General features: G+C 32.3%; 2 protein-coding genes across 2 annotated transcripts; both read left to right on the forward strand.

Annotated features, from left to right (window-relative positions):
• The first annotated feature begins 2,822 nt into the window (after positions 1-2,822).
• On the forward strand, positions 2,823-6,770 carry LOC132760039 (zinc finger protein GLI1-like). Its single transcript, XM_060751924.1, has 6 exons — positions 2,823-2,897; positions 3,839-3,944; positions 4,238-5,133; positions 5,443-5,651; positions 5,792-5,910; positions 6,493-6,770. The coding sequence occupies exons 1-6, from the start codon at positions 2,823-2,825 to the stop codon at positions 6,768-6,770; spliced, it is 1,683 nt and encodes a 560-aa protein (XP_060607907.1).
• A 7,678-nt stretch (positions 6,771-14,448) lies between these two features.
• Positions 14,449-18,134, forward strand: LOC132760040 (transcriptional activator GLI3-like). Its single transcript, XM_060751925.1, has 6 exons — positions 14,449-14,523; positions 15,127-15,232; positions 15,548-16,467; positions 16,773-16,996; positions 17,135-17,253; positions 17,857-18,134. Exons 1-6 carry the CDS (start codon positions 14,449-14,451, stop codon positions 18,132-18,134), a joined length of 1,722 nt encoding a protein of 573 aa, XP_060607908.1.
• Positions 18,135-22,865: the final 4,731 nt, after the last annotated feature.

The following is a 22,865-nucleotide window of genomic DNA, read 5'->3' on the forward strand; positions in this document are numbered from 1 at the left end:
CTTTACCTTTATTTGTCAGCTTATTAATTGAGAAATTTAACCCTTGAAAATAATGCTTCCTCTTAAATTTTATTTTCCGTGTGAGTTTCAATTTTGATTTGAGGATTATTTATTATTGATAGATTATATGTGTAGTTATTTGTGTAATATTTTTGAAAACTGTATGTTTTGACCATATTTAGTATGTGTAAATGGTCAAAGGTATTTGAAATGCCGATTTGCCCTCAATTTAGTAATTTTTCTAGTTTAATAATTTTTACAAATACATGTACTACTAAACCAAAGTTTTACTTATATAGTAAATAAAGTAATTTTCATGTTTATCTTCAGATGTCCCTACCTTATAATTTGTCCAAAAAAGTAAATAGATAAAAAAATAGAAACTGATTTTGAAAAACTATTGAATTAACTACGTGGATGTATATACTTTACACCAGTTGCCCTGACAGTGTGAATTTTAAAACACTATCAATTCCTTGCCGTTTTTCCCTTTTTTACATTTACAAAGACATGAAAGAGGGAAATCCTAATTTTGAGAACATATTTTTTTTCTTAAACATTGCATAATAAAATATATAATCATAATTGAAACAAATCTATAAAAAAATGATTTTGGTCACTATTTCCACTTTGTGTTATTTGCCCCTGAATTTTAGTTTTCGCTCGTTTTATGCCAGAACAACTTAAAGCTGCACAAGGAACCTCTATTCGATTCACTGAACCATAGCAAAATGTATATTGAATAGAATTGTTTAAACCTTGAATACTGGCAGAAAATAAAATATCAAGGAATAATTTGAAATAAAATAAGGTATTGTCATATTTTATCCAAAGTAACTGCTCTAAAATCACCTAAAGGGATAAAAAAATAACCAAACCAAAAAGTGGAAGGAAACCCAGAAAGCAGGATGGTGATCTCGATTTGTTAAATCGTTTTAATTATGATTTTCTTATATCATGCAAAGATTAATAAAGTAAAAATTCTGGTTTAAAGAGTGTAAAACATTTCTTAATTTACAAGCTTAACAATTGTCATTTCAAAGGAATTCCTTTTTTACATTGATTAATCTTTCAAAATTCGAAAATCGCCTCCCAACAGAACTGATTTCTTAAAGTATTGTTTGTTTGAACCATCTGAATCATTAGCAAGTTCAATCTTTATACTCGTACGTTACCAAGTTTTCTGGTATGCTGGTATTTACACGGGCCAATAACAGGTTTTATCGTAGGTGTATGATTCATAACACTTTTGAGGTTTACAAAGCAACGCTATGTGCCAAATGTAGAAGCTGTGGGCTTTATTATTTTCCACAAAAAGATATGTTTCCTATACATTAGTATACATAAAACAGGTGACTCCCGGGGCAAAGCCAATTTGAACCTTATGGTCATGATTTATATGACTTTGTAGAAAACTACAAATGGATGCTGCATGCCAAATATCTGAGCTCTGTGCTTTGTAGTTTCACACAATAATTCTTAAATGTGTTCTCCTATATACAATGACATGAGGTTATATAAATCAATTGATCCCGGGGCGGACAATATTGACCCCAGGGGTATGACAAATATTAGTTTTGTAGTGGTTCACAAGGTAAATATCTGAGCTCTAGATAGACCGCTCTGTAGAATCTCTGTAGATTCAAACAAGAAGACTTAAAAGTTAATTTCTCTATATTAATCTATGTTAATTAAGTGACGGGAACGGGCGGAGCATGACTAATACAAGTTCTGCAGAAACCAAACAAAGCAATGTTACATACCAAATATCTCATCTCTAGGCATTGTATTTTCAAAAAATTAAACTTAAATTGTTTTCTTATACAAAATTAATTAAATAAGTGACTACCTGGACGCGACCAATATTGATCTAAGAGGCATGTTAATTAATACCAGTTGTGTCGTGGTTACTATCCTGCGCATCTGTCGAATGTCTGGTGTAGCATGAGTGTATTCAGTGAGCTGCGAAGGGGGCTTATGTCGCGGTCCACAAACGGATGCTGCAAGCCAAATATCTAAGTTATTGACATTGTAGTTTCACGCAAAAAGTCACAAATATCTTTTTCCTTAACATCAAGTGATCCCTTGGGCGAGGTCAATACTGAACCCAGGGGCACGATTCAAATTAATTAGGTAAAGGTAAACAAGGCAATGCTACATTCCGAAAATCTAAACTCTAGACTTTGTAGTTTCGCACAATGAGACTTAAACGCGTTTTCCTATATAAGTATATATAATAAATGTTTCTCCAAGGTGGGGCCTTTTTCGGTCTCAGGAATTGCAAACCTGTGTTCTGCACATCGTCTGATTATAAGTAATATTTCTGCAAAGTAGTTTTAATTTCTTTATATTGGTTCAAAAGATACAGAGCAGATACGAATTTTTTAAATTCAAACAAAATATCTTTGACCTTGATCTGAGGAAGTTAAATGTTCCGCACATCTTAACATTGCTGCCGGGCCGTTTCAATTTCTTTTAGCCGGTTCAAAAGATACAGACCAGATACGAAATTGCTATCAGACGGACGAACGGCCGAACGACCAGTTGCATGAAAATGACATGCATACAATAATATATACTAGGAATAACTTCCAATTTGAGTGCATTGGTCTTTTGTTTTTGTTTTGTCTTCAGAGGGAAAGTTTGATATATAGAAATAGTTCCTATTAGCACAATGTAATAAATGGATGGATGTACGGACGTCATCATTTGTTTATTGTTATTGTTTTTGATTTTGCGAGCATATATAAATACAGGGTTCCAGCCAACATTTTTAAATTTTCATTGCAACTATCACATGTGTGGAATACACAGTTCTGAAAATGGTTTGGTATCATAAATTTGCTTTTGCACGGAATCGCAGTAAATCTTGCGTTGGCAGAGAAAATATTCACGAGGTATGTCTAATGCATTTTATGGAGGCTTTCACATTTTGTAAAAGAAGTTTTTTTTCTGCATTTTGTATGATAAAGATGATAGTCTGATAACTGAAAATATTTCAACTGCAGGTATCGACTTTTAATTTGCAACTGGTAGATGCAGCAATGTAAATGTTGATAAATACACTTATTGTAAATAAAAGCAAAATATTTCTTTTTGCTATTTAATTTTTCTTTTTGCTACAAAAAGCGTTTCTTTAATATCAAGCATTTTTGTACATATTTACTTTTTGTTAACAAAACTTTTTTATGTAAAGTGACATTATGCACTAGTGTTAATGGAGAAGGCATAGGTAAAAGTCAAAATAACTTAACATTATGCCATATCATTGTTCAGTTTTATATTTAAATATGCAAAAATAAAATCAATTATCCATGTTAGCCACTGGAATTTCTATAAATATCTTTAGTAATGATTTGCTAACATTTAAATTTAAAAAAGAGTGAGCAGTCTTTTTTTACAATTTGGTAGTTTTTGTATTTTATTTTTAACATTTCTTAAGATCATTTATGTGTCAGTCACCATTATAATAGTCATTCTTTTTAAATAAATTACTACATGTATTACAAGCTCAACTTGCAAGTAATACATGAGCGTAATGTCACTGTAATGAAAAAATTGCCAACAATTGAATTATCACAACATTTATGCACACTTATGCAATTGATATAGAAAACTGATTAATTTGACAAACAACAAGCAAACATAATGATTTATGGCAGACGATTGATTTTTAAACCTGAAGTTTTGTAGAAAATGATATATTTAATGAATGCATCCTACCTTTTTTTAAAAATTCATTTAATAGTTTTATTGCAGCGCATTTCAATTGAAAACATACATGTTTTTTATGTATCATGTACAATCAGGAATTATTTAATTAAATGTTAAATTATAGGGTGCATACGAAACAGATGGAGTAAATGATCATGGTAATACAGCCGAGGAGGATATTGAAAATGATCAGGAAGATTCTTTAGATATCATCAAAGATCAACAACAAGGTAACATCAGGCATTTAATTCATACTGAACATATTTATCATATTAAGATTGAATAAGAAAAAAAATCATTGCGTATTGAGTATTTAGTGTTTAAAAGATTAAATAATCATTTGAATTGAGCACCAAACGGATCTTTAAGTGTCTATAAAAATTTATAAAAATGCTTAAACGTACAATAAGCGAATTTGACGATAAATACATGCAATATAAAATGCTGAAAAGTTATCTTATTATTTAAAATATATTCATTTTGCAAGTATATTCGAAGTTGTTAACAATTGATTATTTTACAGACAAAGTTGAGGAACGACGTGAAAGCAGGTTAAGGAACTCACCAAATGGACGATTTCAAAGAAGAAAATCGCTCTGCATTCGGCCAATTCCGATTATTTCTATAGATAGACCAAAGTCATCTTTTACTGATAATTCGCCCGGAGAGACGATATCGGAAGAAGGAATGGAATCGCAACTTTTACATTCCCGGTCGACGTCAGAATCATCAGTACACTCTCCGCGTCTGCCACAGTCAGTGACTTCAGCACTCTTGTTGAATCCATTCTTTAAAACAATACAAAATTCTGCACCTTCGTTCATAGAGTCATCATTACTAGAACCTCCTACATCCTATAAAAGATCGAAACCTTCTCCGCTTATATCGCCAGTGTCTACACCATCAAACTCATTACTATTCTCTACTCTAAAAGCATTGTCGGCGTCGGAGTCACAATATATGGACTTTCCAGCTTTAGCATCGCCTACACCGTCGAGTCAATTGCCAGATCTGAAAACATCAAACGCTTATGAACAATTCTGGGATTGTTCAACTAATTCATCATCGCCTTTGACGTTTGTGCAGTCCCCACATATAGAAGCACCAGCATCCATTCAACAGTGGAGGCATTCTCCGTTTCTAGAAACTTTGAAATCACCTTCACCTTCAAGCCATTTTCCACTTCTTGAAGGCTCACCATTAGTGGAACGATTCAGACAGTCACCGTTTTTTGAATCATCAGTATCGTCGACTGAATCAATGCTTTCTCCAACTTCAGTGTTATCAGCATCGCGTTCGCCAATATTGCATTCTCCATGCTCCACAAAATCATCGTCGCCTATGAATGTGTTATCACATATAAACTTGAGATCTAGGGCAGATGCTAACTACTTTTCCCCAGATTGTATTGATGAAGTAGTAAGTATGAGCTTTGATTCTTTTGTATTTTTTAAAACCTTGAATAAGCGAACATTACAAGGGACATAAATCATTAATAATTCATTAACCTGAGACAAAACATAAATAATGAATTAAAAACATATCGACAAGTTTTCCGACTTCTCAAATCTTTCCTTTCAAAATAAATAATTCTCCGATATGAAAAGAGACTTAGCAAACAAGATTATCTACTTCATTATTTGTGACATGGTTTAAGCTATGAGGGCCACTAGGTTCCTGTGTCCATAATGAGATATTAATTTATTGATTGTTTTGTATTTATTACAGGAGGTTACAAGTGAATTTGACAAGCTACCTATGTCTGACTACAATGACGTGTTACAATGCAGATGGACTCATTGCGACAATACGTTTACCTGTTTGAACGATTTTTTTAGTCATGCCAATAGTCATGTTCAACATCTCGAGAAACAAAAAGATGAATATCATTGCAAATGGGCTGGGTGTAAAAGAAAAGGCAAAGGATTTAATGCGAGGTAAATCTAATCTTCTCAACATTCTTAACTTTTGTTCCATCGACATTATGTTATGAAAACACAATTCGTTATTGTCTTAACGTTTCAATATGTTGAATGTAATTTTGGTAAACTGTTAACTTTATTGGTTTTGTTTTCAGGTATAAACTGTTAATTCATATCAGGACTCATACGAACGAAAAGCCGCATAAGTGCTCTCGATGTGGAAAACAGTTCTCAAGGAATGAAAACCTAAAGATTCACATACGATCTCACACAGGTAAATCATTTTAAACTGCCTTTCATTGTCTCCTTTTTACTTTTACACGCCAGATTAACAACAGAGCCACTATTCTCTGGGAAAGTCAAACATAAATTCATTACTTTTACTTTTCCTGAAAACTTAAATCAAATCTACACGATATAGCATTTTTGAATATCCGAATCAGAGTTTCGAAAAATATGATTTAAGTTAATACGCTACCGCCTAAATTCGGCGACATGTACCAGCTTGGAAGAAGCGAATACACCTCCGGAAGAGGTAGCTCTGATCTGAATTAAAGATATATGAAATTTACCATTTTTGCAGATTTGTTCTTGTTATTTAATACATAAGCAGGGTCTTTCAAATATATATCAATATGAGCTTAAATTTGTACAATATTCTGCAGTATGTGTTTGTGTCTTGTGCACTTTGATCAATAAAATATGTAAATAGTTATATAATAACAATATGTTTTAGATCCCTGTTTTATCAAAATATTTCAAGTAATTTTTCAATGTTTTCATGAATTTCGAAAAGGTTTTGTATTTCCAGTTTTATTTTCTGCTATGATTCAAAATATGATATTTGTTTTTTTAGGAGAAAAGCCATGCATCTGTCCGTATGAAGGCTGCAGCAAATCGTATTCTAATGCAAGCGACAGATTCAAACATGTTCAAACACATAAAATGGCTCGACCATATGCTTGTAAAATACCGGGCTGTCAAAAGAGCTATACCGATCCAAGTTCGTTGAGGAAGCATATGAAGGCACAATCTCATTATTACAAAAGACCACGCAATGTTGATACACCATCTGCTTCTACAAGCTTCCAAAACACTGACACTGCATACATGGACACATCGGATGACATTTAAAGAATCCTTGTGTCAGAAAGTACATCAACTTGTCGACCTTTAGACTTGAAGGAGCTTCTGATATCAAGATATGCCGGTTCAGTGATTGCATTGACATTTAAAATACAAGACACGTGGCAACGCAATATCTAGTATTTTTCTTGCAGAACTGAAAGTTATTTGTCTGCATTGAATTTATTAAAAAAAATAATCTTGATAGAGATTGGAAAAGTCCATTAACAAATCAGAAGGTTGACGTTAGCTTTAGAAGCTATAGAAAAAAAAAACAATTTCAAGTCACACTTTAGATCCGATGAACTACAACCAATACTGACGTAGTGTGATCCATAACGTTTTCTGAAAGAATTCATACAAACGTGAAAAATATGTTTATATTAAACATTCATTTGTGCTATGCACATGATGTTGTGTCGTCTAGTTATTTGTAATGTATGACCACAGCTACCGAAAAACAACTTCTTACGTTCCGTTGACCGAGGCAGTATTAATATACCGTACTACTAGTACTTGCTAAAATAGCTTTATAAATGTCAACAAGATGCCAGGTTTAAATGTCAAATTGAAAAATGTAATAATGTTTTGATTCCATTTAGTCGTTCATTACAAATAAATATATTTACAACTGTATAACGTTAATTACCAAGTCTTTGTTTTGTTTCCGACTTTATGTAATCTTTGGCAGTACTTTTACTTTTTTACTGCTATTTTAAGTATTGAAAAGCAGACTAGATCGAACTTGTTTGCCATGAAAATAATAAAAACAAGCACTTGTGTTGTATGATAAAGGGCATTTATTGAAAATGCCATAATGACGTTTATTAAAACTACTGGTATTACATATAAAACATGTAATATATATGACCAATGATTTAAACTAAAAGGTTACAAAACCGCCAAATTGGAACCGTCGCCCAGAAATACTAGACTCTAAGAGAACCACTTTGATGTACGAGTAATAAGATCTTTTTTATAACCAATTGATACCGTGACATCCTAATGGTCTTACAGAATATTGCCAACTCGGTTTAATCTGGCTTGTATATTAAATGCAGCGGTAGTTGCAAGTTTCCGTCAACAAACTCTAGACAAGGCTTAAGCACAGAAAATCGACTAATTCATATCTCCTATAATTGTATTTAATTATGTAAAACATATCTCCAGTTGGTCTTCAAAAACAGAATTACTATTTATCACCCGTTTATTATATCCAAAGTGTATAACTTACTTTGGTCTGAAAGCATATTTAATTCTATGCTTCGAATAATAGCACAACAGATATATCTATCAATTATCGTTGAGAATATAAAGTTACTTACTTACATATACGATAAAAAATAAAATACCTCGGCAATAGATAGTTAGCTTAATTGATAATAACATGTACAGTCAATCGCTTATCCATATGTTTGATTCTTTTTAAAGTCGGAGAGCCTACATTTTTGTCAGACCATTGGGCAGGTTTGTTCAGTTTGAAAGCGTTGAAAGTAGGACAGGAAAACAAATTTGAATACTGATGAATACGAAAATAAAAACATTTTTAACTAGTAAATCGCAAGCAGAATTGGCGATTTTTAGATAAAACTACAAAAATGTAAAATCACAAATTCATTAGCAAAGGGAAGCTTTGAAGCATAACATCGAGTTTCAATTATAACAATTTCAAATATCAATGCATAAAGTTTATGCACAATTGTCCAAAGCTATGATTACTTTGCACACTATAAGCAAAGAGAAGACAATCTTTGGTCTGATTACGAATTTTAAATGACAAGAAAACAATTTTATGCTCGTCTTAACACATTTAGATATGGCTCTGTGATATACAGAAAAGAAGACACTAAAAAGTGTCCGAGGCTAGATTCTATAATACATTCTATATACTGGAAATTATTGAAAGATATTAGTTATTAAGGTAAACGGGTACTGTGCAGATGCTGTTAATTTTACGAAATATTTCATCCATTAGGCAGACACATAATTTTTTTACTTTCATCAGTTGTTTGATAAATGTTTAATTACAGGCCATTTTCATGATGCTTTGTCGGAAAGGTAATTGCATGAAGGTGGAGAAAGCTTGGATCTCTCAAATCAAAGAGGCATAACTTTAATAAGTTCTTTAGTGAAGATCTTTACTCGAACTGTTAACAGAAGATTAAACAGCTGGGCTGAAGGTACTTTATATATATATATATTTAAGCTCAAAGTAATAAGCACTGTTGACATTTTGTTTTTACTGCACAAGTGGTTTTGACAATTAACTGGTCATCATCATACCAAGTTTGAAGTTCCTAGGCCTAAGCATTCTTTAGTTATTGATCGGAAACTGTTTTTACTTACAAAGTCAATGTGACCTTGACCTTTGACCCCTTGACCCAAAAATCAATAGGGGTCATCATGCACATTTATGTTTTTTGCAAAGGATTACTTGGAGTAGAAATTTCAACAAAATAGTTTTGTTTACGCTGAAACGGGAAGATACACCTTAGATATATATAAATATATAAAATTCTGGTTGGACATTTGTAACTCTAATTCTGTTTAATATATAAATGTCTGAAAATCATACAGATAAGAATCTTCGAAGGATAAATTAGATATTCCGGGTGAAACATTTATCATCGATCATATTTGGCCTTCGCAGGGAGAAGAAGATAAAAAGTGCGTTTCTTAGTATTGTTAAATTATACCTACATTATTAAACTACATTATGACTACTATTATAAAGGATTTAAGTACGTATATAAATGATTATAGTCGGGCAATATTTCAAAAACATATATTTGATTTCAGATTCACTAGCTACGTAAAATCACTAAACATTGAAAAATTAGAGTAGCATTAACACGTTAAGATAATCATCGCATAGCTTATCTGAATGCACCGGTACATGAGGTCGTCAAAATAAAATTCCATATGAAGATAGATGCCCTAACTGTCACAAACAAGAAAATGAATTTCACTTTGTAATTGAATGTCTAGATTTTATTTTTTTGAATTAAAGAAACAATATGTCAGAAAACATTTTTGGAGGCGCCCGAGCTATGATAACTTTTTGCAATTATTGAATAAAGAGAAAAAATCTGTATCTTATAACTTATACATATAAAGTTTTTGAAAAAAAGAGAAAAATCAAAACACATAAAAGTAGATAAACTAGTTATTTTGTCAGCATCAAACACTTTTCCATCTGTAAATACTAGCTAGTAAATACATAATGGTTGGACATCTATATTGCCTCTTATTATTATTATAATGTTTAAGTATTATTATAATGCATATTTATTGAAAGAAATAATATATTTGTGCTTACATGTATATTCAATATTTGCCATCGTACCATGTATGATTTCTAGTTCATTTTAGATGTTGAATTCAGCTTAAGTCGGTCCTAGTGGGCGCGGGTGGTAACTTGCATTTTCCAGTATAGTACCGTCCATGAACATTCTCAATCAAACTGAGCCTGTAACATTTTCAATTTTGTCGTTTTGTGCGTTCTTTAGGGATTCTGTTTTTCTCAATTTAATTGATTATACATGTATGTTTTATTGATGTTACAGTAATGCCCATTGACCATATGTTATTTATTGCTTAATAGACCTCTTCAAAGACTAAAACAACGACAACGTCGACAACGCAGCGTTCACAACCTTTCCAAAAAACTAAATGCAGCAATGACGTCATGCACTGGGTGGTTGACCACCCAGACATTTGAACATACCCTAGCTAGAAGACGCAACGTTTTAATTATGTTTTAATTTATTGTGAAAGGATAAATGGTTTAAAAAAACAAACATTTTTCTCGGAGTTGGTCTTCAAAATGGTTTCATGCCGAGTTAGCTATTGTTTTTGTTTACATTGTTGCATGATGAAAAAAGTTATTTTCGGTAGATAATATCTAAGACTAACCTCAAACGGACATGATAAACAAGGCTGCTAATTGAGCGAAGTGTTTTATAGATTTTTAAGGTCTCACACGCCGTTTTTTCCAAAGATGAAGTGTGAACGAACGTGAATCAGAAAACAATCTATCGGGTATCCGGTTGAAAAATTCCGATTCCAATTAACTGATGCATCTGAATTAACTTTTAATAATTTACTATGTGTAGTTGGTCTTAGAATCGCTTTCAATTAAAAGTATGTTAAACATGTGTCTTATTTAACGCTTTAATCTAAGCCTGCACGTGAGAAAAGTTATTAAAAAATATAGCCACTTAAATCTGAAGATTTAAGAAGGGAAGATTTTAGACAGATTTGAAAGCTGACGAGCCAAAATATTTCAAGAAAATCAAACTTGTTTTCAAACAAGATTTTAAGGTAGGTAAAAATATTCGAGATTCAAGTAATAATAAGCATGTTATTTGCAATAAAAGTGGCATTATGCTTATGTTTTCGCTGTCAAGTTGAGGAATAGGTAATATATTTCAAGAGTTTGAGTATTGTTATGGTGATTGGTCAATAACTGATAATAAAAAACGTTTCGGGTAAGATTTAGAATTTACCTAAATTAGAAAATGACTGTCCCAACGGATGATATTTTATTGAAATTTCCGTGGATCACTTAAATTATTGATTATTTTTGCATAGAAATATATATAACTGAACACAAGTGTGGCAAAAAGAATATTTTTTCTTTTACTTGCGCACTAACCATTCACATTTGGATGGACATAATATCACTTTAAGGACTGGCTTTCTGTAATCACCATATTTGTACTGCGTGACTAAAGTAGTAAAGGGCTGTTTTTGGATAGTTTGACCTCTTTGTTTGGTAATTTACGAGGATTGAAAATGTCGTTTGCAATTAATTTCATTGTTAACTACACAATATTTTACTTTTAAATACCTTTTCAAAATTTTCATAAAAAATAGGTATGAATTTGGAGGCATGCTGATTTAAGAAGTGACGATATCATCGCTAGAAAGAATTAAAGAACCTCTGTTGGTCAGTAAAAACGAAATCGATTGTGGTTAAAAGAGCGTTTTGCTTTTAAAATGATTGATACTTATTGTATTTGTATAGAACTGATTTCATGTGATTTGTTACAAAATACATGTATTACAAAGTTATTTGCTAGTTTTTAATGATAATTTTCCCGTTCAATAAATTCACAGTGATCTTCCAAGTGCTATTTACATATAACGCATATTTGTATAGTATAATGTACATCGGTGTTTATTATTTATTGTAAGAAAGAGTGTCCGTGGCCACTTGCCCCTCATCGCTGTTGGTTCGAATCTCACCAAGGACTTTGGATTCTTACATATGACGAAGCTATCCTGCTAGCTTACGGAACGTTAGCGGTTCTACCAAGATGCCTCGTCTGGTATAATGCACGGCGGATCACCCGAGGTTTTCATCCACCAGTAAAGCTTAAAAAGGCCTTGTATGACATTTACCGTGTTGACACAACGTTGCAGAAATATCATTTTTATCGGTTGAACGAACTTAATAAATAGGATAATTATTAACCATCGATCGAATAAAGTATCAAATTGCATTTATGTATTTTTTTGCATGAAGATTTCGTTCTTACGTTATCGAGATTATTTGGCATCCAGCTTTTGACGATTAACAAGATAATTATTGATGTGTAAAAATGTATAATAATATATTGGAAATTGTTTAGTTACATGCTGTCGTTAATTACACACTTTAAAATTTTGATCGCCGAAATGTTCCTTACACAAAATACCATACAATAATGTATAGTTGTTATTTTCTGTAAGAATAGAACATAAGTTTAGAGGAAATAGGACGACATCTGTGTACGTGACTTTATCTTTCGATAATTATCCGTGCTTACAGACAAACACTTATACCTTTTCAAATTTGATATTTACCAGTTAAGGTGAAAATAACTAATATTATATTGTCACGTTTTATTCTTTATTTCAGTCTCATTGATACATGCAAAGTATACCCTGATACATTTAAACAAATATGTGAAACATAGAATGTCGCCATGTAATCTTTACAGTGTTAGTGCGACATAAAACCCAACTAAAAGAAGGGCAACGCAAAGACGAGACAATATACAGCGAATACAAATTTGTTTGAGTAATAAAAAACAAAAAAAAAAAAAAAAACCTTTCAATTTGAGAAGAGACACAGTCAAGAAATTTGTCTGGAAGAAAGTTTTATCATAATCATCCTTGAGATAGTAAATGATTCCAGGATGAGGCCAGTTTTTACCCTAGGTGCATGAGTCATAACACTTTTGAGGTTTTCAAAGCAATGCTATGTGCCAAATGTAGTCCTAAGCTCTGGGCATTACTATTTTCGACAAAAAGATATGTTTCCTAAACATTAGCCTTCATAAAACAAGTGACTCCCGGGGCAGAGCCAATTTGAACCTTAGGGTTATATGACTTTGTTGAAAACTTCAAATGGATGCTGCATGCCAAATATCTGAGCTCTGGGCTTTGTAGTTTCACACAATAATTCTTAAATGTGTTTATATAAATCAATTGATCCCGGGGCGGCCAATATGGACCCCAGGGGCATGACTAATATCAGTTTTGTAGTGGTCCACAAGGTAAACATCTCAGCTCTAGATGAAGCTCTGTATATTCAAACAAGAAGACTTAAAAGTTAATTTCTCTATATAAATCTATGTTAATTAAGTGACCACGGGGGCGGGCCAAATATTGACCCAATGAACATCACTAATACCAGTTTTGTAGAAGCCAAACAAAGCAATGCTACATACCAAATATCTCATCTCTAGACATTGTACTTTCAAAAAATTTAACTTAAATTCTTGTCCTATACAAACTTTTAATTAAATAAGTGACCACCAGGACAAAATAAGAGGCATGTTAATTAATACCAGTTGTGTCGTGGTTACTATCCTGCGCATCTGTCGAATGTCTGAAGTAGCGCGAGTGTATTCAGTGAGCTGCGAAGGGAGAGTATGTCGTGGTCCACAAACGGATGCTGCAAGTCAAATATCTAAGTTCAATACTGAACCCAGGGGCACGATTCAAATTAGTTAGGTAAAGGTTAATAAGGCAATGCTACATTCCAAAACTCTAAGCTCTAGACTATGTAGTTTCGCTCAAAGAGACTTAAACGTGTTTCCTATATAAGTTTATATACATAAAGGTATCTCTAAGGTGGGACCAATTTCGGTATCAGGAATTGCAATCCATTGTCCTGCACATTGTCTGATTATTAGTATAAGATATAGTTCTGAAAAAAAGTTTTAGTTTTTTTCTATTGGTTCAAAAGATACAGAGCAGACACGAATTTTTTAAATTCAAACAAAATATCTTTGACCTTGATCTGAGGAAGTTAACTGTTCCGCACATCTAAACATTGCTGCCGAGCAGTTTCAATTTCTTTTAGCCGGTTCAAAAGATACAGACCAGATACGAAATTGCTATCAGACGGACGAACGGCCGAACGACCAGTTGCACGAAAATGGCATGCATACAATCATATATACTAAGAATAACTTCCAATTTGAGTGCATTGGTCTTTTGTTTTTGTTGTGTCCTCTGTGGGATATATAGAAATAGTTTCTATTAGCACATTGTAATTAATGGATGTACGGACGTCATCTTTTGTTTATTGTTATTTTTTTTTATTTTGCGAGCATATATAAATACAATGTTCCAGCCAACATTTTATATTTTCATTGCAACTATCATATATGTGGAATACATAGTTCTGAAAATGGTTTGGTATCATAAATTTGCTTTTGCACGGAATCGCAGTAAATCTTACGTTGGCAGAGAAAATATTCACGAGGTATGTCTAATGCATTTTATGGAGGCTTTGACATTTTGTAAAAGAAGTGCTTTTTTCTGCATTTTGTATGATAAAGATGAAAGTCTGATAACTGAAAATATTTCAACTGCAGGCATCAACTTTTAATTTGCACCTGATAGATGCAGCAATGTAAAATGTTGATAAATACACTTATTGTAAATAAAAGCAAAATATTTCTTTTCGCTATTTAATTTTTCTTTTTGCTACACGAAGCGCTTCTTTAATATCAAGCATTTTTGTAAATACTTACTTTTTGTTAACAAAACTTTTTTTTATCTAAAGTGACATTATGCACTAGTGTAAATGGTGAAGGCATAGGTAAAAGTCAAAATATCTTAACATTATGCCATATCTTTGTTCAGTTTTATATTTTAATATGCAAAAATAAAATCAATAATCCATGTTAGCCACTGGAGTTTCTATAAATATCTTTAGTAATGATTTGCTAACATTTAAATTTAAAAAAGAGTGAGCAGTCTTTTTACAATTTGGGTAGTTTTTGTATTTTCAATTTGAAAACACGAACGTTTTAATGTATTATGTAAAATCAGTAATTATTTAATAAAATATGTAAAACTATAGGATACGTATGAAACAGATGGAGTAAATGATCATGGCAATACAGCCGAGGAAGATATGGAAAATGATCAGGAAGATTCTTTAGATATCATCAAAGATCAACAACAAGGTAAAGTCAGGCATTTAATTCATACTGAACATATGATGAAATTATTTATGAATATTAAGATTGAATAAGAAAAATTATTCATATGCGTATTGAGTATTTAGTGTTAGAAAAATTAAATAATCATTCGAATTGAACACCAAAGGGACCTTTAAGTGTCTATAAAAATTTATAAAAATGCTTAAACGTACAATAAGTGAATTTGCCGATAAATACATGCAATATAAAATGCTGAAAAGTTATCTTGTTATCTAAAATATATTCATTTTGCAAGTATCTTCAATGATAATAAGTTGTGAACAATTGATTATTTTACAGACAAAGTTGAGGAACGACGTCAATGCAGGTTAAGGACCTCACCAAATGGACGATTTCAAAGAAGAAAATCGCTCTGCATTCGGCCTATTCCGATTATTTCTATAGATAGACCAAAGTCATCTTTTACTGAAAATTCATCCGCAGAGACGATATCGAAAGAAGGAATGGAATCGCAGCTTTTACATTCCCGGTCGACGTCAGAATCATCAGTACACTCTCCGCGTATACCACAGTCAGTGACTGCAGCACTTTTGTCGAACCCATCCTTTAAAACATCAGATAATTCGGCACCTTCGTTCATAGAGTCATCATTACTAGAGCCTCCTACATCATATAAAAGATCGAAACCTTCTCCGCTTATGAACGTTTCGACATCGCCAGTGTCTTCAAAGTTTCTAACACCATCAAACTCACCACTATTCTCTCCTCTAAAAGCATCGTCGGCGTCGGAGTCACAATATATGGACTTTCCAGGTTTAGCATCGCCTACACTGTCGAATCACTTGCCAGAACTGAAAACATCAAACGCTTATGAACAATTCTGGGATTGTTCACCTAATTCATCATCGCCTTTGACCTTTTTGCAGTCCTCACATATAGAAGCACCAGCATCCATCGAAGAGTGGAGGCATTCTCCGTTTCTAGAAATTTTAAAATCACCTTCACATTCAAGCCATTTCCAACCTCTTGAAGGTTCACCATTAGTGGGACGATTCAGGCAGTCACCGTTTTTTGAATCATCAGTATCATCGACTAAATCAATGCTTTCTCCAATTTCAGTGTTATCAGCATCGCGCTCGCCAATATTGCATTCTCCATGCTCCACAAAATCATCGTCGCCAATGAATGTGTTATCACATACAAACTTGAGATCAAGGGCAGATGCTAACTACTTTTCCCCAGATTGTGTTGATGAAGTAGTAAGTATGACCTTTGATTCTTTTGAATTTTTTTTTTTAAATCTTCAAAAAAGCGATCATTACAAGGGACATAAATAAATAATAATTCATTAACCTCAGACTAAACATTAATAATGAATTAAAAACATATCGACAAGTTTCCGACTTCTCAAATCTTTACAAAATGAATAAATCTCCGAAATGACAAGAAGCTTAGCAAACAGATTATTTACTGCATTATTTGTTAAATGGTTTAAGCTATTAGAGTCACTAGGTTCCTGTGTTCATGAGATATTAATTTATGGAATGTTTTGCATTTATAACAGAAGTTTACAATCCAAAATATGGCACGTGAAGTTGACAAGCTACCTATGTCTGACTCAAATGGCGTGTTACAATGCAGGTGGACTAATTGCGGCAGCACGTTTACTTGTTTGAACGAATTTTTTGGTCATGCCAATAGTCATGTTCAACATCTCGAGAAACAAAAAGCTGAATATCATTGCAAATGGGCTGACTGTACAAGAAAAGGCAAAGGATTTAATGCGAGGTAAATCTAAATCTCAACATTCTTCATTTTTGTTCCATCGACATGTAAAGAAAACACATTTCGTTATTGTCTTATCGTTTCAATCTGTTGAATGTAATTTTGGTAAACTGTTTACTTTATTGGTTGTGTTTTTTCCAGGTATAAACTGTTGATTCATATCAGGACTCATACGAACGAAAAACCGCACAAGTGCTCTCGATGTGGAAAACAATTCTCAAGGCCTGAAAACCTAAAGATTCACATACGATCACACACAGGTAAACACTTTTAACTGCCTTTCTTTATCTCCTGGTAAAAAACAGAGCTACCTCTTTCTGGGAAACGCTCTGTTAAAACATAAATTCATCACTTTTACTTTTCCTGAAAACTTTAATCAAATCTACACGGTATAGCATTCTTCGTGTTTTGAATATTCGAAGCAGAGTTTCGAAAAATATAATTTATTATAATAAGTCAACACGAGATTGTTGTTTTTTTCCTGCGACATGGCACTAGCTTGGAAGTAGTGATTGAGTAGTTTACCGTATACCTCCGGAAGTGGTAGCTCTGTTGTTAACCAGGCGTGATTATTGATAGACATTTTCCTCTCTGAATTTAAAACCATGTTGGCAGATTCTTTCTTGCTATTTAATACATAATTAATGTTAGATTAAATTTTAATAATATTCCACAGTATGTGTTTGTGTCTTTTGCATTATAATCAATAATTTATGTAAATTATAATATAATAACAATATGTATAAGATCCCTGTTTTATCAAAATATTTCAATTAATTGTTCGATGTTTTCATGAATTTCAAAATGGTTTTGTATTTCCAGTTTGATTTTCTGCCGTGATTAAAAATATATTTGTCTTTTAGGAGAAAAGCCATGCGTCTGTCCGTATGAAGGTTGCAACAAATCGTATTCTAACTCAAGCGACAGATTCAAACACGTTCGAACTCATAAAGAGGCTCGGCCATATGCTTGTAAAACACCGGGCTGTCATAAGAGCTATACAGACCCAAGTTCGTTGAGGAAGCATATGAAGTCACAGTCTCATTATTACAAAAAACAAAGTAGAGATAATACACCACCTGCTTCTACAAGTTTCCAAAACACAGACACTGCAAACATGGACACATCGGATGACAATTAAAGAATCCTTGTGCCAGAAAGTACATCAACTTGTCGACCTTTGGACTTGATATCAATATATACTGCTTCAGTGATGGCATTGACATTTAAAATACAAGACACTTGCAACGCAATATTTATTTTATATTTTGCCGAACGGAAAAATATTCGTCTGCATTGAATTAATTTTTGAAGAAAAAAAAAACCAGGATAGAGAATGGGCCAGTCCATTAACAAATCAGAAGGAAAAAGGTTAGCTTTGAACGCTAAAGAACACAAAACTTAAAGACATACTTTAGATCCGATGACGAAGTGTGTTCAGTTCAAATACGAGCATAACGTTTGCTAAATGAATATGCATGCAAACGTAAAAAAATATGTTTATATTAAACATTCATTTGTGTTATACACATGATGTTGTGTCGTCAAGTTAATTGTAATGTATGACCACAGCTACCGAAGAACAACTTCTTACGTTCCGGTGACCGAAACAGTCTTAAGTACTTGCTAAAAATAGCTTTATATATGTCAACAAGATGCCAGGTTTAGATGTCAGACTGAAGAATGTAATAATGTTTTGATTCCATTTAGTCGTTCATAACAAATAAATATATTTTCAACTGTATAACGTTAATTAGCAAGTCTTTGTTTTGTTTCCGACTTTATGTAATCTTTAGCAGTACTTTTCATTAGCGCAAATAACTGCCATTTTAAGTATTGTCAAGATCAGGGAAAAGTACTCTAGATCGAATTTGTTTGGCATGAGGAAAATATAAAGAAACATTTGTGTTGAATGATAAAGTTCATTTATTGAAAATGCCATAACTAACATAAATTAAAACTCATACACATAAAACATGTTATATAAATTTGACGAATGATAAAACTAAGAGGTTACACAAAACTGCCAAATGGGAACCGTCGCCCAGAAATACTAAACTGTAAGAGAGCCACTTTGATGTACGAGTAATAAGATCTTTTTAACCGATTGATACTGTGACATCCTTATGGTCCTAGAATATTGCCAACTCGGTTTAATCGGGCTTGTGTATTAAAGGCAGCGGTAGTTGCAAGTTTCCGTCAACAAACACTAGACAAGGCTTTAGCACATAAAATCAGCTCATTTATTTTTTCTATAATTACATTTAGTTATCTAAAACTTATCTCCAGTTGGTCTTCAAGATCAAAATTACTATCAATATCCAAAGTGTATAACTTATTTTGGTCTGAAGACATATTTGATTATATGCTTAGAATAATAGCATAACAGATATATCTATCAATTACCGTTGAGAATAACTTTCATATACGATTATTATCAAATACCTCAATATCATGCCGCCGGCAATAGATAGTTAGCTTAATTGATAACACTATTTACAGTCAATCACTTATCCATATGTTTGATTCTTTTTAAAGTCGAAGAGCCTAAAATTTTGTCAGACCACTGCGCAGGGTTGTTCAATTTGAAAGCGGTGAAAGTAGGACAAGAAAACAAAATTTGAATACTGATGAAGACGAAAACAACTACATTTTTTAACTAGTAGAACGCAAGCAGAATTGGCGATTTTTAGATTAAACTACGAAATGTAAAATCGTTAATTCATTAGTAAGGGGAAGCTTTGAGGCATAACATCGGATTGAAAAAATTATTAGAATTTCAAAAATCAATGAATAAAGTTTATGCGCAATTGTCCAAAGCTATGATTACTTTGCACACAATAGGCAAAGACAAGAAAATCTTAGGTCCGATTACGAATGTTAAATGACAAGAAAACAATCTTATGCTGGTCTTAATGCATTTAGATATGGCTATGTGATATACAGAAAAGAAGACACTAAAAAGTGTCCGAGGCTAGATTCCATAATACTAAATTATACTGGAAATTATTGAAAGATATTAGTTATAAAGGTGGAGAAAGCGATGATCCTGCAAATCATAGAGGCATAACTTTAATTAGTTCTTTAGTGACGATTTTTACTCGAACTTTTGACAAAAGATTAAACAGCTGGGCTGAAGATACTTTATATATATTAAAGCTCAAGTTAATGAGCACTGTTGACATTTTGTTCTTACTGCACCAGTGGTTTTGACAAAGGAGGTAAACTCTTTTTGCGCATTTGTGGATTTCAAGAAAAGCTTTTGATGTTGTAGCTAGTTATGTTGTGTTGTTTAAACTTATTAAATATGATATGGTGTTTAGGATTGCATTCTAAAAAGGTATTTAATCTCTGTAAAATGAATTTTAAATGCTTGAATTTTAAGTGAAAGCTTGCTTGATTGGAGTTAGACAAGGAGAATGTTTATCTCCTTTCCTATTTAGTATTTATCTTACTGATGTTGAGATATTTTACTTAAGGGTATTGACGGTATAGATGTTGGCAGCATTAAGATATGTCTGTTATTATACGCAGACGATATTATTTCATTCTCGCAAACAGCACATGGTTTACAAAAATACATTTTATGTTAAGCTGATTATTGTGATAGATTGAAACTTGCTGTAAATATCAAAATGATATTTAGATAATAAATGTTATTTGTACCGTAGGAAAGGAGTAAGATAACTCACTTTTAGGCAAAAATGTAGTAGAGATTATAAACAAATACCTTAGGTTTTTTTATTTTCTTCAGGTAGTTCTTTTAATGAGACGGAAAAAGGACTTTTCGTTCAAGCCCTAAAGGCAATGTTTAAAAATGAACAAACGTCTTTACAACTTTACAGATATCAAGCCAAAACATACATGGGATCGTTTTGATTAACTTATTAATCTGATACTAAATTACTCACGACATGTTTGGGGTTTAATAAAGGCGTACATGTAGAACGTGCACATTTATGTTTTTTGCAAAGGATTAATTGGAGTAAAAATTTCAACAAAGTAGTTTTGTTTACGCTGAAACAGGAAGATTCACCTTAGAAATAGATATATATTATAATATCATAAAATTCTGCCTGAAAATTTGAAACTCTCTGTTGAATATAATTATAAATGTCTGAAAATCATACAGATAAGAATCTTCGTAGGATAAATTGGGTATTGAGTGTGAAACTTTTAACATCGATCATATTTGGCCTTCGCAGGGAGTAGAAGATAAAAAGAGCGTTTCTTAGTATTGTTAAATTATACCAACATTATTACACTTCATTATGGCTACTATTATGAAAGATTTAAGTACATATATAAATGATTCTAGTCGGGCTATATTTCAAAAAATATATATTTGATTTCAGATTCACTAGCTACGTTACTGTCACTAAACATTAAAAAATCAGAGTAGCATTAACATGTTAAGATAATCATCGCATAGCTCATTTGAATACACCGGAACATGAGGTCGTCAAAATATAATTCCATATGAAGATAAATGCCCTAGCTGTCACAAACAAGAAGATAAATTTCACTTTGTAATTAAATGTCTAGATTCTTTGGAATTTATGAAACAATATGTCAGAAAACTTTTTTGGAGGCGCCCGAGCTATGATAACGTTTCGCAATTATTGAATAGAGAAAAAAATCTGTATCTTATAACTTACATACAAAGTTTTTGAAAAAAGAGAAAAATCAAAACACATAAAAGTAGATAAACTAGTTATTTTGTCAGCATCAAACACTTTTCCATCTGTAAATACATAATGGTTGGACATCTATATTGTCTCTTATTATTAAAATGTCTCTTATTATTGTTATGCATATTTATTGAAAGAAATAATATATTTGTGCATACATGTATATTCAATATTTGCCATCGTACCGTGTATGATATTTCTTGTTCATTTTAGATGTTGAATTCAGCTTAAGTCGGTCCTAGTAGCTTGCATTTACAAGTACAGTACCGTCAATGAACATTCTCAATCGAACTGAGCTTGTAACATTTTCAATTTTGTCGTTTTGTGCGTACTTTAGAGATTCTCAATTTAATTGATTATATGCTTTATTGATGTAATGCTCATTGATCATATGTTGTTTATTGCATAATAAACCTTCTTTTCTTTTCTTCTTCTCCTTCTTAAGTTCCAACAGGACATCAAATACTAAAACAACGACAACGTCGACAACGCAGCGTTCACAACCTTTCGAAAAAAAAAACTAAATGCAGCAATGACGTAAAGCACTGGGTGGTTTGACCACCCAGACATTTGAACATACCCTAGCTAGAAGACGCAACGTTTTATTTATGTTATAATTTATTGTGAAAGGATAAATGTTTAAAAAAAAAACAAATTTCTCGGAGTTGGTCTTCAAAATGGTTTCATGCCGAGTTAGCTATTGTTTTTGTTTACATTGTTGTATAATGAAAAAAGTTATTTTCGGTAGATAATACTTAAGAATAACCTCAATCGGACATGATAAACAAGGCTGCTAATTGAGCGAAGTGTTTTATAGATTTTTAAGGTCTCACACGCCGTTTTTTTTCAAAGATGAAGTGTGAACGAACGTGAATAAAAAAAAATCTATCGGGTATCCGGTTGAAAAATTACAATTCCAATTAACTGATGCATCTTAATTAATTTTTTATAATTTACTATGTGTAGTTGGTCTTAGAATCGCTTTCAATTAAAAGTATGTTAAACATGTGTCTTATTTAACGCTTTAATCATAAGCCTGCACGTGAGAAAAATTATGAAAAAATATAGCCAGTTAAATCTAAAGATGTAAGAAGGGAAGATTTTAGTCAGATTTGAAAGCTGACGAGCCAAAATATTTCAAGAAAATCAAACTTGTAATAAGATTTTAAGGTAGGTAAAAA

This window comes from Ruditapes philippinarum, unplaced genomic scaffold, assembly GCF_026571515.1.
Source record: "Ruditapes philippinarum isolate M1 unplaced genomic scaffold, ASM2657151v2 ctg1528_1_1_1_1, whole genome shotgun sequence".
NCBI lineage: Eukaryota > Metazoa > Mollusca > Bivalvia > Venerida > Veneridae > Ruditapes > Ruditapes philippinarum.